Source organism: Pongo abelii, chromosome 10, assembly GCF_028885655.2.
Source record: "Pongo abelii isolate AG06213 chromosome 10, NHGRI_mPonAbe1-v2.0_pri, whole genome shotgun sequence".
Taxonomy (NCBI): domain Eukaryota; kingdom Metazoa; phylum Chordata; class Mammalia; order Primates; family Hominidae; genus Pongo; species Pongo abelii.
This window is the reverse complement of record NC_071995.2, coordinates 120635174-120648301: the sequence shown is the minus strand read 5'-3', so window position 1 is coordinate 120648301 and position 13128 is coordinate 120635174. Positions and strand designations below refer to the sequence as shown.

Below are 13128 nucleotides of genomic sequence, written 5' to 3'. Positions count from 1 at the left end.
GGAGGGAGGGGAGGGAGGGGAGGGAGGGGAGGGAGGGAGGGGAGGGAGGGGAGGGAGGGGAGGGAGGGGAGGGAGGGGAGGAAGGGAGGGAGGGGAGGAAGGGAGGGAGGGGAGGAAGGGGAGGGAGGGGAGGGAGGGGAGGGAGTGGAGGGAGGGGAGGAAGGGAGGGAGGGGAGGAGGGGAGGGAGGGGAGGGAGGGGAGGAAGGGAGGGAGGGGAGGAAGGGGAGGGAGGGGAGGGAGGGGAGGGAGTGGAGGGAGGGGAGGAAGGGAGGGAGGGGAGGAGGGGAGGGAGGGGAGGGAGGGGAGGGAGGGGAGGAAGAGAGGGAGGGGAGGGAGGGGAGGGAGGGGAGGAAGGGAGGGAGGGGAGGAAGGGGAGGGAGGGGAGGGAGGGAGGAAGGGGAGGGAGGGGAGGGAGGGAGGGAGGGGAGGAAGGGAGGGAGGGGAGGGAGGGGAGGAGGGGAGGGAGGGGAGGAGGGGAGGGAGGGGAGGGAGGGGAGGGAGGGGAGGGAGGGAGGGAGGGGAGGGAGGGAGGGAGGGGAGGGAGGGGAGGGAGGGAGGGAGGGGAGAGAGGGGAGGAAGGGAGGGAGGGGAGGGAGGGGAGGAAGGGAGGGAGGGGAGGGAGGAGAGGGAGGGGAGAGAGGGAAGGGAGGGAAGGAAGGGAAGGAAGGGAAGGAAGGGGAGAGAGGGAAGGAAGGGAAGGAAGGGGAGAGAGGGAAGGGAGGGAAGGAAGGGAAGGAACCAAGGAACCAACCCTCTCCCAGGTGCTCTACCTACAAAGGAGGAGAGGGTCAGAAACTCCATAAGCCAGCGCCTCACCTGTGACCAGGTTTTTATTTATGCAAAAATTCTAGCTTAGATGAAACTTCCCTGAGCTGAAGGAACAGAACACCGGAGGCCTCTGAGCCAGGTGAAAAGTGTGAGATGGGGTGTGGGTTGGGGTGTAGGATAGGGTGTGGGGTGAGAGTGGGGTGGGATGTGAATATGGGGTGTGGGGTATGGTGTGGGTGTGGGGTGTGGTGTGGGTGTGGGGCATGGGTGTGGGGTGTGGGTGTGGGGTGTGGGTATGGGGTGTGGGTATGGGTGTCGGTGTGGGGTGTGGGTGTCAGTGTGGGGTGTGGGGTATGAGGTGTGGGGTGTGAATGTGGGTGTGGGGTGCTGGGTGTGGGGTGTGGGTATGGGGTGTGGGATATGAATGTGGGTGTGAGTATGGGGTGTGGGGTGTGAGTATGGGGTGTGGGGTGTGAGTATAGGTGTGGGTGTGGGGTGTGGGGTGTAGGTGTGGGGTGTGGGTTTGGGGTATAGGTATGGGTGTAAGGTGTGGGGTGTGGGTGTGGGTTTGGGGTGTGGGGGTGTGGGTGTGGGGTGTAGGTATGGGGTGTGGGTGTGGGGTGTGAGTGTGGGTGTGGGGTGTGTATGGGATGTGGGGTGTGGTGTGGGTGTGAGGTGTGGGGTGTGGTGTGTGGTGTGTGGTGTGGGTGTGGGGTGTTGGTGTGGGTGTGGGGTGTTAGTGTGGGGTGTGGGGTGAGGTGTGGGTGTGGGGTGTGTGTGTGGGATGTGGGGTGTGGGGTGTGGGTATGGGGTGTGGAGTGTGGTGTGGGTGTGGGGTGTGGGGTGTTGTGTATGGGGTGTGGGGTGTAGGTGTGGATGTAAGGTGTGGGGTGTGAGTGTGGAGTGTGGTGTAGGTGTGGGGTGTTGGCTATGGGGTGTGGGGTGTAGGTATGGGTGTAAGGTGTGGGGTGTGGGTGTGGGTGTTAGGTGTGGGATGTTGGGTATGGGGTGTGGGGTGTGAATATAGGGTGTGGGTGTGTGGTATGGGGTGTGGGTGTGTGGTATGGGGTGTGAGTGTGGGTGTGGGGTGTGGTGTGGGGTGTAGTGTGGGCTGTGGAGTGTGGTATAGGTGTGGGGTGTGTGGTGTGGGGTGTGGTGTGGGTGTGGAGTGTAGTGTGTGGTGTGGGTGTGGGGTGTGTGGTGTGGGTGTGAGGTGTTGGGCATGGGGCGTGGGGTGTGGTGTGGGTGTGGGGTGTGAGGTGTGGGGTGTGTGGTGTGTGGTATGGGGTGTGGGGTGTGGTATGGGTGTGGAGTGTGGGTGTGGGGTGTGGGGTGTGGGTGTGGGTGCGGGGTGTGGGTGTGGAGTGGGGCGTGTGGTGTGGGTGTGGGGTGTTGGGTATGGGGTGTGGTGTGGGGTGTGAGGTATGGGGTGTGGGGTGTGTGGTGTCTGGTGTGGGTGTGGGGTGTGGTGTGGGTGTGAGGTGTAGTGTGGGTGTGAGGTGTGGTGTGGGTGTGAGGTGTAGGTGTGGGTATGAGGTATGGGTGTGGGGTGTGGGGTGTGGGGTGTGGTGTGGGTGTGAAGTGTGGTGTGGGTGTGAGGTGTGGTGTGGGTGTGAGGTGTGGGTATGGGGTGTGGGGTATGGGGTGTGGGATTGGGTGTGGGTGTGGGGTTTGGGTATGGGGTGTGGGATTGGGTGTGAGTGTGGGGTGTAGGATTGGATATGGGGTGTGGGATTGGTTGTGGGGTGTGGGTGTGGGGTGTAGGTGTGGTGTGGGTATGGGGTATGGTGTGGGGTGTGGCGTGTGGTGTGGGTATGGGATGTTGGGTGTGGGGTGTGGGATTGGGTGTGCGGTGTGGGGTGTGGAATTGGGTGTGGGTATGGCATGTGGGTGTGGGGTGTGGTTGTTGGGTGTGTGTGTGGGGTGTGGGTATTGGGTGTGGGGTGTGGGTATGGGGTGTGGGTGTGGGGTGTGAGTATGGGGTGTGGGTTCTGAGTGTGCAGTGTGGGGTGTGGGGTGTGGGTGTGGGGTGTGGGTGTGGGTGGGGTGTTGGTGTGAGGTGTGGGTATGGGTGGGTTGTTGGTGTGGGTGGGGTGTGGGTGTGGGGTGTGGGTGTGGGGTGTGGGTGTGGTTTGGGGTATGGGGTGTTGGTGTGGATTTGGGGTGTGGGTTTGGGATGTGGGTGTGGGGTGTTAGTGTGGGGTATGGGGTGTGGGTGTGGGGTGTGGGTGGGGTTTGGGGTGTGAGTGTGGGGTGTGGGTATGGATGGGGTTTGGGGTGTGGGGTGTGGGTGGGGTTTGGGGTGTGGGTGTGGGGTGTGAGTGGGGTGTGGGTGTGAGGTGTTAGTGTGGGGTTTGGGGTATGTGGGTGTGGGGTGTTGGTATGGGGTGTGGATTTGGGGTGTGGGTGTGGGGTTCGGGTTGTGGGTACGCAGTGTGGGGTGTGGGGTGTGGGTGTGGGGTGTGTATGGCATGTGGGGTGTGGGTGGGGTGTTAGTGTGGGTGTGGGGTGTTAGTGTGGGGTTTGGGGTGTGGGTGTGGGGTGTGGGTGGGGTGTTGGTGTGTTGATGTGGGTGTGGGTGTGGGTGGGGTGTTGGTGTGGGTGTGGGGTGTGAGTGGGGTGTTGGTGTTGGTGTGGGTGTGGCTGTGGGGTGTGGGTGGGGTGTGGGGTGTTGGTGTGAGTGTGGGGTGTGGGTGTGGGGTATGGGTGTGGGTGTGGGGTGTGGTGTGGATTTGGGGTGTGGATTTGGGGTGAGGTGTGGCTCTGGGGTGTGGGTGGGGACTCTTACTTGGCCTGGTTGTGGGTGTGGTTGTGGGTGTGGGTGTGGGTGTGGGTGGGGACTCTTACTTGGCCTGGTTGTGGGTGTGGGTGTGGGTGGGGACTCTTACTTGGCCTGGTTGTGGGTGTGGGGGGGACTCTTACTTGGCCTGGTTGTGGGTGTGGTTGTGGATGTGGGTGTGGTTGTGGGTGGGGTGTGGTTGTGGTTGTGGGTGTGGGTGAGGACTCTTGCTTGGTCTGGTTGTGGGTGTGGTTGTGGGTGTGGGGTGTGGGTGTGGGGTGTGGGGTGTTGGTGTGGATTTTGGGTGTGGGTTTGGGGTATTAGTGTGGGGTATGGGGTGTGGGTGTGGGTGTGGGGTGTGGGTGGGGTTTGGGGTGTGGGTGTGGGTGTGGGGTGTGGGTATGGGTGGGGTTTGGGGTGTGGGTGTGGGTGGGGTGTGGGGTTCAGGGTGTGGGTGTGGGGTGTGGATGGGGTGTGGGTGTGGAGTGTTAGTGTGGGGTTTGGGGTGTGGGGTGTATGGGTGTGGGTGTGGGGTGTTGGTGTGGGGTGTGGATTTGGGGTGTGGGTGTGGGGTTCGGGTTGTGGGTTCATGGTGTGGGGTGTGGGGTGTGGGTGTGGGGTGTGTATGGGATGTGGGGTGTGGGTGGGGTGTGGGGTGTGGGTGGGGTGTTAGTGTGGGGTTTGGGGTGTGGGTGTGGGGTGTTCGTGTGGGTGTGGGGTGTGGGTGGGTGTTGGTATTGGTGTGGGTGTGGGGTGTGGGTGTGGGGTGTGGGTGTGGATTTGGGGTGTGGGTGGGGTGTTGGTGTTGGTGTGGGTGTGGGGTATGGGTGTGGGTGGGGTGTTGGTATGGGTGTGAGGTGTGGGTGTGGGTGTGGTATGGATTTGGGGTGTGGGTGGGGTGTGGATTTGGAGTGAGGTGTGGCTCTGGGGTGTGGGTGGGGACACTTACTTGGCCTGGTTGTGGGTGTGGGGGGGACATTTACTTGGCTCTGGGGTGTGGGGGGGACACTTACTTGGCTCTGGGGTGTGGGTGGGGACTCTTACTTGGCCTGGTTGTGGGTGTGGTTGTGGGTGTGGGTGGGGTGTGGTAGTGGGTGTGGGTGGGGTGTGGTTGTGGGTGTGGGTGTGGGTGGGGACTCTTACTTGGCCTGGTTGTGGGTGTGGGTGTGGGTGGGGACTCTTACTTGGCCTGGTTGTGGGTGTGGGTGTGGGTGGGGACTCTTACTTGGCCTGGTTGTGGGTGTGGGGGGGACTCTTACTTGGCCTGGTTGTGGGTGTGGTTGTGGGTGTGGGTGTGGGTGTGGTGGGGACTCTTTCTTGGCCTGGTTGTGGGTGTGGTTGTGGGTGTGGGTGTGGGTGTGGGTGTGGGTGTGGTGGGGACTCTTTCTTGGCCTGGTTGTGGGTGTGGGTGTGGGTGGGGACTCTTACTTGGCCTGGTTGCTGAGGAGGGTCACGTTCACATTGCCGAGGACCAGGTTCAAGTAGAGCCTGGAAGGAAACACCTGTGAGGGGCATGATCCTTAGCAGGTGGATGCGAATCCACAACATTCAAACTCAACACACTTAACGAGCACATCCCAAGCGCTGATGTTAGAAGATAGGGGGCCTAAGCTCAGTGGGCAAATGGGCCCCCACATGGAGTGAGAATAATGACTAACCAAAGGACATTAACCTGCGACAGGACAGTGTGAGGAGTCGATTTCTCCTCCATGCTGCCTTAGAGACCGTATTTCTAAGCCTGCCTTGCAGCCAGATGTGAGCAGGTGACTAAGCATAGCCAATGAGGTGGAGGCAAAGGTACAACCTCCAGGTCAATTTTTAAAGAAATTTCTTTATTTTTCATTATTATTATTATTATCATTGTTATTATTTTTAGAGATAGGGTCTCACTCTGTTGCCCAGGCTAGAGTGCAATGGCATGATCATAGCTCACTGCAGTGTTTTTTGTTTTTTTTTTTTTTGAGACAGAGTCTCGCTCTGTCACCCAGACTGGACTGCAGTGGCACGATCAGGACTCACTGTAACCTCCACCTCCCGGGTTCAAGCAATTCTGCTGCCTCAGCCTCCCAAGTAGCTGGGATTACAGGCACGTAACACCAGGCCAGCTAATTTTTGTATTTTTAGTAGGTTTAGGGGTTTCACCACGTTGGCCAGGCTGGTCTTGAACTCCTAACCTTAAGTGATCCACCTGCCTCGGTGTCCCAAAATGCTGGGATTACAGGCGTGAGCCACTGTGCCCGGCCTCACTGCAGTCTTGAACCCCTAGGCTCAAGTAGTCTTCCCACCTCAGTCGCCAAAGTAGCTGGGATTACGGGTACACACCACCACACTAATTTTGTTAGTTTTGTAGAGATGTGGTCTCACGATGTTGTCCAGGCTGGTCTTGAATTCCTGGGCTCAAGTGATCCTCCCACCTCGGCCTCCCGAAGTGCTGGGATGACAGGCACAAGCCATCGCGCCCGGCCTTGAGTTGGGTTTTCTATCATTTGCAATCCAAAGATTCCCAATAAGGTAAGAGGCACAGAGGCCTAGGGACAGAGGGGCAGGAAGGTAGACGCGCGTGACACTGTAAGAGGGTCACGAATGCTAGGCTGCTGCTCATTCTGCAGAAAATGATCATCACTTAACTCATGAAGTCTATCCGAACACAGTCAAAAAGGAGAAGCTCGGAGGAATGGGTTAAAATGTAACAGGGCTAGCCAGCTCCCTCCCACCCGCTACAGGCCTGAAAGGAGCCCTCCTCCTAATGCACGGCTCTGACTCAGCGCGAGGCTGATACAGAAAACAGGGTCAGGGTGAACTGACTGTGCTCAGCAGCGTAAGTCAGGTCATGATGATACGAGGCTGTAAGCAACTCTCTCTCTCCAGAACAAGGTGGCAATGACATCACTTGAGGGAGGGAACAGGGACTTCTCTGAAGGGGGAAAATACAAAGAATGTGGGCTTTGGAGTCAGAATGTCTGCTGTTCACATCCTGGTGTGGCCAAACATTCGCTGATGTCTCTGAATCTTGTAAAAATGGGCATCTCTTGGTCTGACGCACAGACTGTTGAGGATAAACCGGGTGACATCACAGGAGTTCCCGGCACAGCTCTGAGCGTGCAGGAGGCACACAATGCATGTTTGTTCTCCTGGGAGAGGACACTTTCCCTCTTAACCCCAGGTGGCACCAGGCATGTGGTCAGTGCTGGTTCCTTGCAACGGCCACAGCTCTGAGCGTGCAGGAGGCACACAATGCATGTTTGTTCTCCTGGGAGAGGACACTTTCCCTCTTAACCCCAGGTGGCACCAGGCATGTGGTCAGTGCTGGTTCCTTGCAACGGCTCTCCCAGGAATGCTGCTGTCACACGGTGTGGCTAAGGTCCCTTCCTGGGCTCATGGAGGAATGCGTAAGGAAGGCTCCTTATCTCTCCTGCCCTTGCTTCCCTCTTTCCCCTTCAATCTGAGCACCAGCAGGAAGGTGAGAGTTATATGGACCAGCTGTGCTAGGCCTGGGCATGGGCCTGTGCTAGGGATGGGGAGGTTACCAGCTCCTACCCGTTCTTCTTGGGCAGGTAGGCCTCCATGTCGAAGAAGACGTCCTGCCGCTCCTTGATGTTTGCTGCCATCTGCTGAACGAGCTCCGCCTCCTCCCGACTGGCATGGCGTTTGCACCTGCGGACAGAGATGCAGGCACAGGGGAAGGGGCGTCACTCAGAGGAGGGCTATGGACTCCCCGGGGCCCAGCCTCCCACCTTCTACCCTAGCCTCCCACCTTCTACCCCAGTGCCTCCCACCTTCTACCCCAGCCTCCCACCTTCTACCCCAGCCTCCCACCTTCTACCCCAGCCTCCCACCTTCTACCCCAGTGCCTCCCACCTTCTACCCCAGCCTCCCACCTTCTACCCCAGTGCCTCCCACCTTCTACCCCAGCCTCCCACCTTCTACCCCAGCCTCCCACCTTCTACCCTGGTGCCTCCCACCTCCTACCCCAGCCTCCCACCTTCTACCCCAGCGTCTCCCACCTTCTACCCCAGCCTCCCACCTTCTACCCCAGCCTCCCACCTCCTACCCCAGCCTCCCACCTCCTACCCCAGCCTCCCACCTCCTACCCCGGCGTCTCCCACCTCCTACCCCGGCGTCTCCCACCTCCTACCCCGGCGTCTCCCACCTTCTACCCCAGCCTCCCACCTTCTACCCCAGCCTCCCACCTTCTACCCCAGCGCCTCCCACCTTCTACCCCAGCGCCTCCCACCTTCTACCCCAGCCTCCCACCTTCTACCCCAGCGTCTCCCACCTTCTACCCCAGCCTCCCACCTTCTACCCCAGCGTCTCCCACCTTCTACCCCAGCGTCTCCCACCTTCTACCCCAGCGTCTCCCACCTTCTACCCCAGCCTCCCACCTTCTACCCCAGCCTCCCACCTTCTACCCCAGCCTCCCACCTTCTACCCCAGCCTCCCACCTTCTACCCCGGTGCCTCCCACCTTCTACCCCAGCCTCCCACCTTCTACCCCAGCCTCCCACCTTCTACCCCAGCCTCCCACCTTCTACCCCAGCCTCCCACCTTCTACCCCAGCGTCTCCCACCTTCTACCCCAGCCTCCCACCTTCTACCCCAGCCTCCCACCTTCTACCCCAGTGCCTCTTGGAACTGCAGTTCCCCATCTCAACTCTCGGGGTTGGGGGAGTGATGCTGCCTCCCAGGTAGTCTTGTGACTTTTGGAAAGTCCTTAAACCTCTCTGCCTTATTTTCCATACCTGAAAAGCCGGGATAACCTCAAGCCTACCTCACAGACAATAGCCTGGTGATGATTAAATGAGTAAGTACAGCATAGAGCATCTAGAATAATACTTGATAATATGAGCTCAAGGGATAATTACTGACAATACTATTTTTCTTCTCATTTTTCTTTTCTTTTTTTTTTTTTTGAGACAGAGTCTCGCTCTGTCGCCCAGGCTGGAGTGCAGTGGCGCCATCTTGGCTCACTGTAAGCTCCGCCTCCTGGGTTCACACCATTCTCCTGCCTCAGCCTCCCAAGTAGCTAGGATTACAGGCACCTGCCACCATGCCATTAATTTTTTTTTTTTGTATTTTTAGAAGAGATGGGGTTTCACCATGTTAGCCAGGATGGTCTCGATCTCCTGACCTCATGATCTGCCCGCCTCAGCTTCCCAAAGTGCTGGGATTACCGGCATGAGCCACCATGCCCGGCCTTCTTCTCATTTTTCTAAAGAAATAGTTAGCAGGCATGATGTTATAGTCCCAGCACATACGCCTATGATCCCAGCACTTTGGGAGGCCAGGGCAGGAGGATCACTTGAGGCCAGGAGTTTGAGACCAGCCTGACCAACATAGCAAGACCCCATCTTTACAAAAAATTAATTAAAGAAAACAACCAAGGCCGGGTGCAGTGGCTCACGCCTGTAATCCCAGTACTTTGGGAGGCTGAGGCAGGCCGATCACCTGAGGTTGGGAGTTCAAGACCAGCATGACCAATATGGAGAAACCCCGTCTCTACTAAAAATACAAAATTAGCCAGGCATGGTGGTGCATGCCTGTAATCCCAGCTACTCGGGAGGCTGAGGCAGGAGAATCTCTTGAACCCGGGAGGCAGAGGTTGCAGTGAGCCAAGATCGCACCATTGCACTCTAGCCTGGGCAACAAGAGCGAAACTCCGTCTCAAAAAAAAAAATAGGGTTTTTAAGAAAACAACCAGGGGCTGGGTGTGGTGGCTCATGGCTGTAATCCCAACACTTTGGGAAACTGAAGTGGGCAGATCAGCTGAAGTCAGGAGTTTGAGACCAGCCTGGCCAAAATGGCAAAACCCTGTCTCTACTGAAAATATAAAAATTAGCCGGGTGTGGTGGTGGGCCCCTATAATCCCAGCTACTTGGGAGGGTGAGGCAGGAGAATCACTTGAACCCAGGAGGTAGAGGTTGCAGTGAGCCGAGATAGCACCACTGCATTCCAGCCTGGGTGACAGAGCGAGACTCCATCTCAAAAACAACAACAACAACAATAACAAAAAACAACAACCAAGCATGGTGGTACATGCGTGTAGTCCTAGTATTCATGAGGCTAAGGTGGGAGGATTGCTTGAGCCCAGGAGATCAAGGCTGTGGTGAGCCGTGATTGCGCCACTGCACTCCAGCCTGGGTGACAGAGCAAGACACTATCTCAAAAAAAGTAAGGCCGGGCATGGTGGCTCACACCTGTAATCTCAGCACTTTGGGAGGCCGAGGCGGGATGATCACTTGAGATCAGGAATTTGAGACCAGCCTGGCCAACATGGTGAAACCCTGTCTCTAGTAAAAGTATAAAAATTAGCTGGGCGTGGTGGCGGGCACCTGTAATCCCAGCTACTCGGGAGGCTGAGACAGGAAGGAGAATTGCTTGAACCCGGGAGGCAGAGGTTGCAGTGAGCCGAGATTGCACCACTGCACTCCAGCCTGGGCGACAGAGCGAGACTCCATCTCTGAATGAATGAATGAATGAATGAAAATAATTTTAAAAAATAGAAATAAAGGAATAACCTACAGATGACCAAGAGACAGACAGAAAGGCACCTGAAAGCATAAGCAGTCGACCAATCACGGTCTGTTATTCTTTGGTAACACGAAACTCTCAAAACTAGAAAACAAGTCAGCAGACACATCTTAGGATGACAGAGGTCCTTGGTCTAAGACCCTAACTCACGGGTCAACTTTCTAACCCAGCACTTCTCAACTGAGGACAGCTGGCAATGCCTGGAGACATCTTGGTGGACACACTCGGGGTGGGAGTGCTACTGGCACTGGTGGGCAGAGGCCAGGGATGCTACTCACTATCCCACAGTGCACTGCACGGCCCCCACAAAGAACCATCAATAGTGCTGGGGTTCGCCATGTGCCCATCTGTGAAGCAATCACTGAGAATCTGAAAAAACTCTAGAATCTGAGTCCTGCCATTACCAAGATGTGTTTTTCCAAAGACACATCTGGTGACGTGTTTGCACGGGGCCAACCACACTCTCTACCCCTTAGCTGTGGGCCTCCATTTCCAAAACGGCCAGCCACACTGAGAGCTATAATCAGGACCTTCCTCCAAAATTGTCCACGAGGAAAGAGTTGACTAGGAGTCCCAGATTCTAAAATGGAGGCCCAGCTAAGTGACTTGGGACAAGGCACTCGGAGCCTCAGCTTCCCTGCCTGACAAGGGGGTCATGGCATCCGCTGGGCCCCTTCACATACCAGGCAAGAGGGGACTTCCCAGACCTGGAGACCACGAGTGTCAGGAAATGAACACGATCCAGGCCTTGGGAACTGAACTAAGCTATGAGCTCAAGCACATCTCCACCAGGGATGGCAGCCTAGTGGCCACTACACCAGCGACCCCAGTGGGGAGGGCACCCCACACCCACGAAAGGACACTGCCTGTTTACTTGTCCAGCAGGGTACCTTCCTATAACAGCACCCAACTTTCACCCAGGACACTACTCATCTTCTTCTCCCACCACCCACGTGGCCTTCCCTCCACCTCCCAGGGCCACATACTTAGCACACGACATGGTGCTGCCCAAGCAGCTTCTCAGTGATTGGTTCACAAATGGGCATTCAACCAATCCCAGCCAATGAGGACTGAACCCAGAATGTCAGCTGAAGTACTGGGAATGAGAAACTCTCGGCCAGGCACAGTGGCTCATGCCTGTAATCACAGCTACTCAGGAGGCTGAGGCAGGAGAATCGCTTGAACCCAGGAGACAGAGGTCGCAGTGAGCCGAAATCATGCCATGGCACTCCAGCCTGGGTGACAGAGTGAAAGACTCCATTTCAAGAAAAAAAAAAAAAAGAGAGAGAAACTCTCCTTCAGCCAGGGTGGCACAGCCGGCAGGAAGCAAGGCTGGAGAATATAAGCCTGGCACTGCTGGTGAAGGGGACAGTCACCCTGAGAGTGACACCAATCCAGAGGAAGGCAGAATTTAGAGGGAAAAAAACATGCCCAAAAACACCCTTTGACTCCTGGATCCAGTGATGCCTGAAGCAACTCCCAGTCCTCTCTTTTTCCACTGAGATTTCCCTTCTCTGCTTCAGCCTGTTTTGAGTTGGATTTCTGTCTCTCAGAACCAGGGTAGCCCCCGGGCTACAGCTGCACCTACCTCTGGAGTGTAACCTTCAAGTCCTTGAGGTGCTTCTTCTGCTTACTGATGGAACTGCTACACAGCGTCTGCAGCGCAGCCAGCTCCTCCAGCTTCTGCTTGTAGATCCTGTGCGTCTCCTGAAGAACAGGGGACCCGGGGGAGGGTGTGTGGGAGAATGTGAACAGGTCATTTTCTTCTTTTCTTTTTCTTTTTTTTTTTTTTGAGAGAGTCTTGCTCTGTCACCCAGGCTGGAGTGCAGTGGCATGATCTCGGCTCACTGCAACCTCCGCCTCCTGGGTTCAAGCGATTCTCCTGCCTCAGCCTCCCAAGTAGCTGGGACTACAGGTGCCCACCACTACGCCCGGCTAATTTTGTTGTTGTTGTTGTATTTTTAGTAGAGACGGGGTTTCACCATATTGGCCAGGCTGGTCTCGAACTCCTGACCTTGTGACCTGCCCGCTTTGGCCTACCAAAGTGCTGGGATTACAGGCGTGAGCCACCGCACCCAGCCAATAAATCACTCTTTATTTAGTGTTCACTTTGAGTTGAGTTTCTGATCCTGGCAATGAAGAGAGTTCCTGTTAGGTCAACTAAGAAAAGCACATACCCCTTTCCTTAAACCCACCCTCCCCACTCCAGACACAGTCACTCCAATGAATTCAATAGCTCATTCTTGAAATAACCATTTAGGGCCACAAGGCCAGGAAAAATACAAGAGACTTCGCCCCAGTGCTGGGGGAACAGAACACAGTAGCTTCTTGACTTTGCCACCATCGCACACCTCCAAATAAATACCACCACAGGCAGGGAAACAACCCCTTATCTCTGGACTTCTAAGACAAACACCAACAATTTAGGGAAACCAACATGGGAGATGAAGACCATGACATTAAAAACAATAAGCTGGCCGGGCATGCTGGCTCACGCCTGTAATCCCAGCACTTTGGGAGGCTGCGGCAGGTAGATCACCTGAGGTCAGGAGTTCGAGACCAGCCTGGCCAACATGGCAAAACCCCATCTCTACTAAAAATGTAAAAATTAGCCAGACATGGTGGTGGGCGTCTGTAATCCCAACTACTTGGGAGACTGAGGCAGGAGAATCACTTGAACCCAGGGGGCGGAGGTTGCAGTGAGCTAAGACCACACCACTTCACTCCAGCCTGGGCGAAAAGTGCGAAACTCCGTCTCAAAAAATAAAAATAAAAACAAAAACAATAAGCCACTGCTGACTTTGTCAGCACATGTACCAAAATAGGAATGATACAGACAACGTTAACATGGGCCTTGAGAAATTAAAAAAACATTGAAAAACAAAGCAACAATAAGCCAACAAACATATTTAAAGTGACTTTCTTTTTTTTTTTTTTTTTTTTTTTTAAGCAGTTGGAGAGATGGATTTAGCAGAGGGAGAGCAAAAGGGGATGGTCCAACAGTGAGCGCAGAGGCTAAACTCCCCTGCCTGCCAAGCAAGGCACCTAGGTATG

The 13128-nt window shown here is 56.1% G+C and overlaps 1 protein-coding gene across 2 annotated transcripts in view; it reads right to left on the bottom strand.

The window, feature by feature from the left end:
- The window catches only part of TMEM120B (transmembrane protein 120B), a 61611-nt gene that overhangs the window by 21716 nt on the left and 26767 nt on the right, over window positions 1-13128 (bottom strand). Inside the window, exons 2-4 of one of the 2 annotated variants that reach the window (XM_024256435.3) lie at window positions 11663-11781; window positions 7086-7202; window positions 4977-5036 (exon numbers count right to left, since the gene is read on the bottom strand). In XM_024256435.3, the coding sequence (XP_024112203.1) occupies window positions 4977-5036; window positions 7086-7202; window positions 11663-11781 (296 nt within the window). The remainder of the gene's footprint in view (window positions 1-4976; window positions 5037-7085; window positions 7203-11662; window positions 11782-13128) is intronic. The other variant, XM_024256436.3, reaches the window with a different exon arrangement.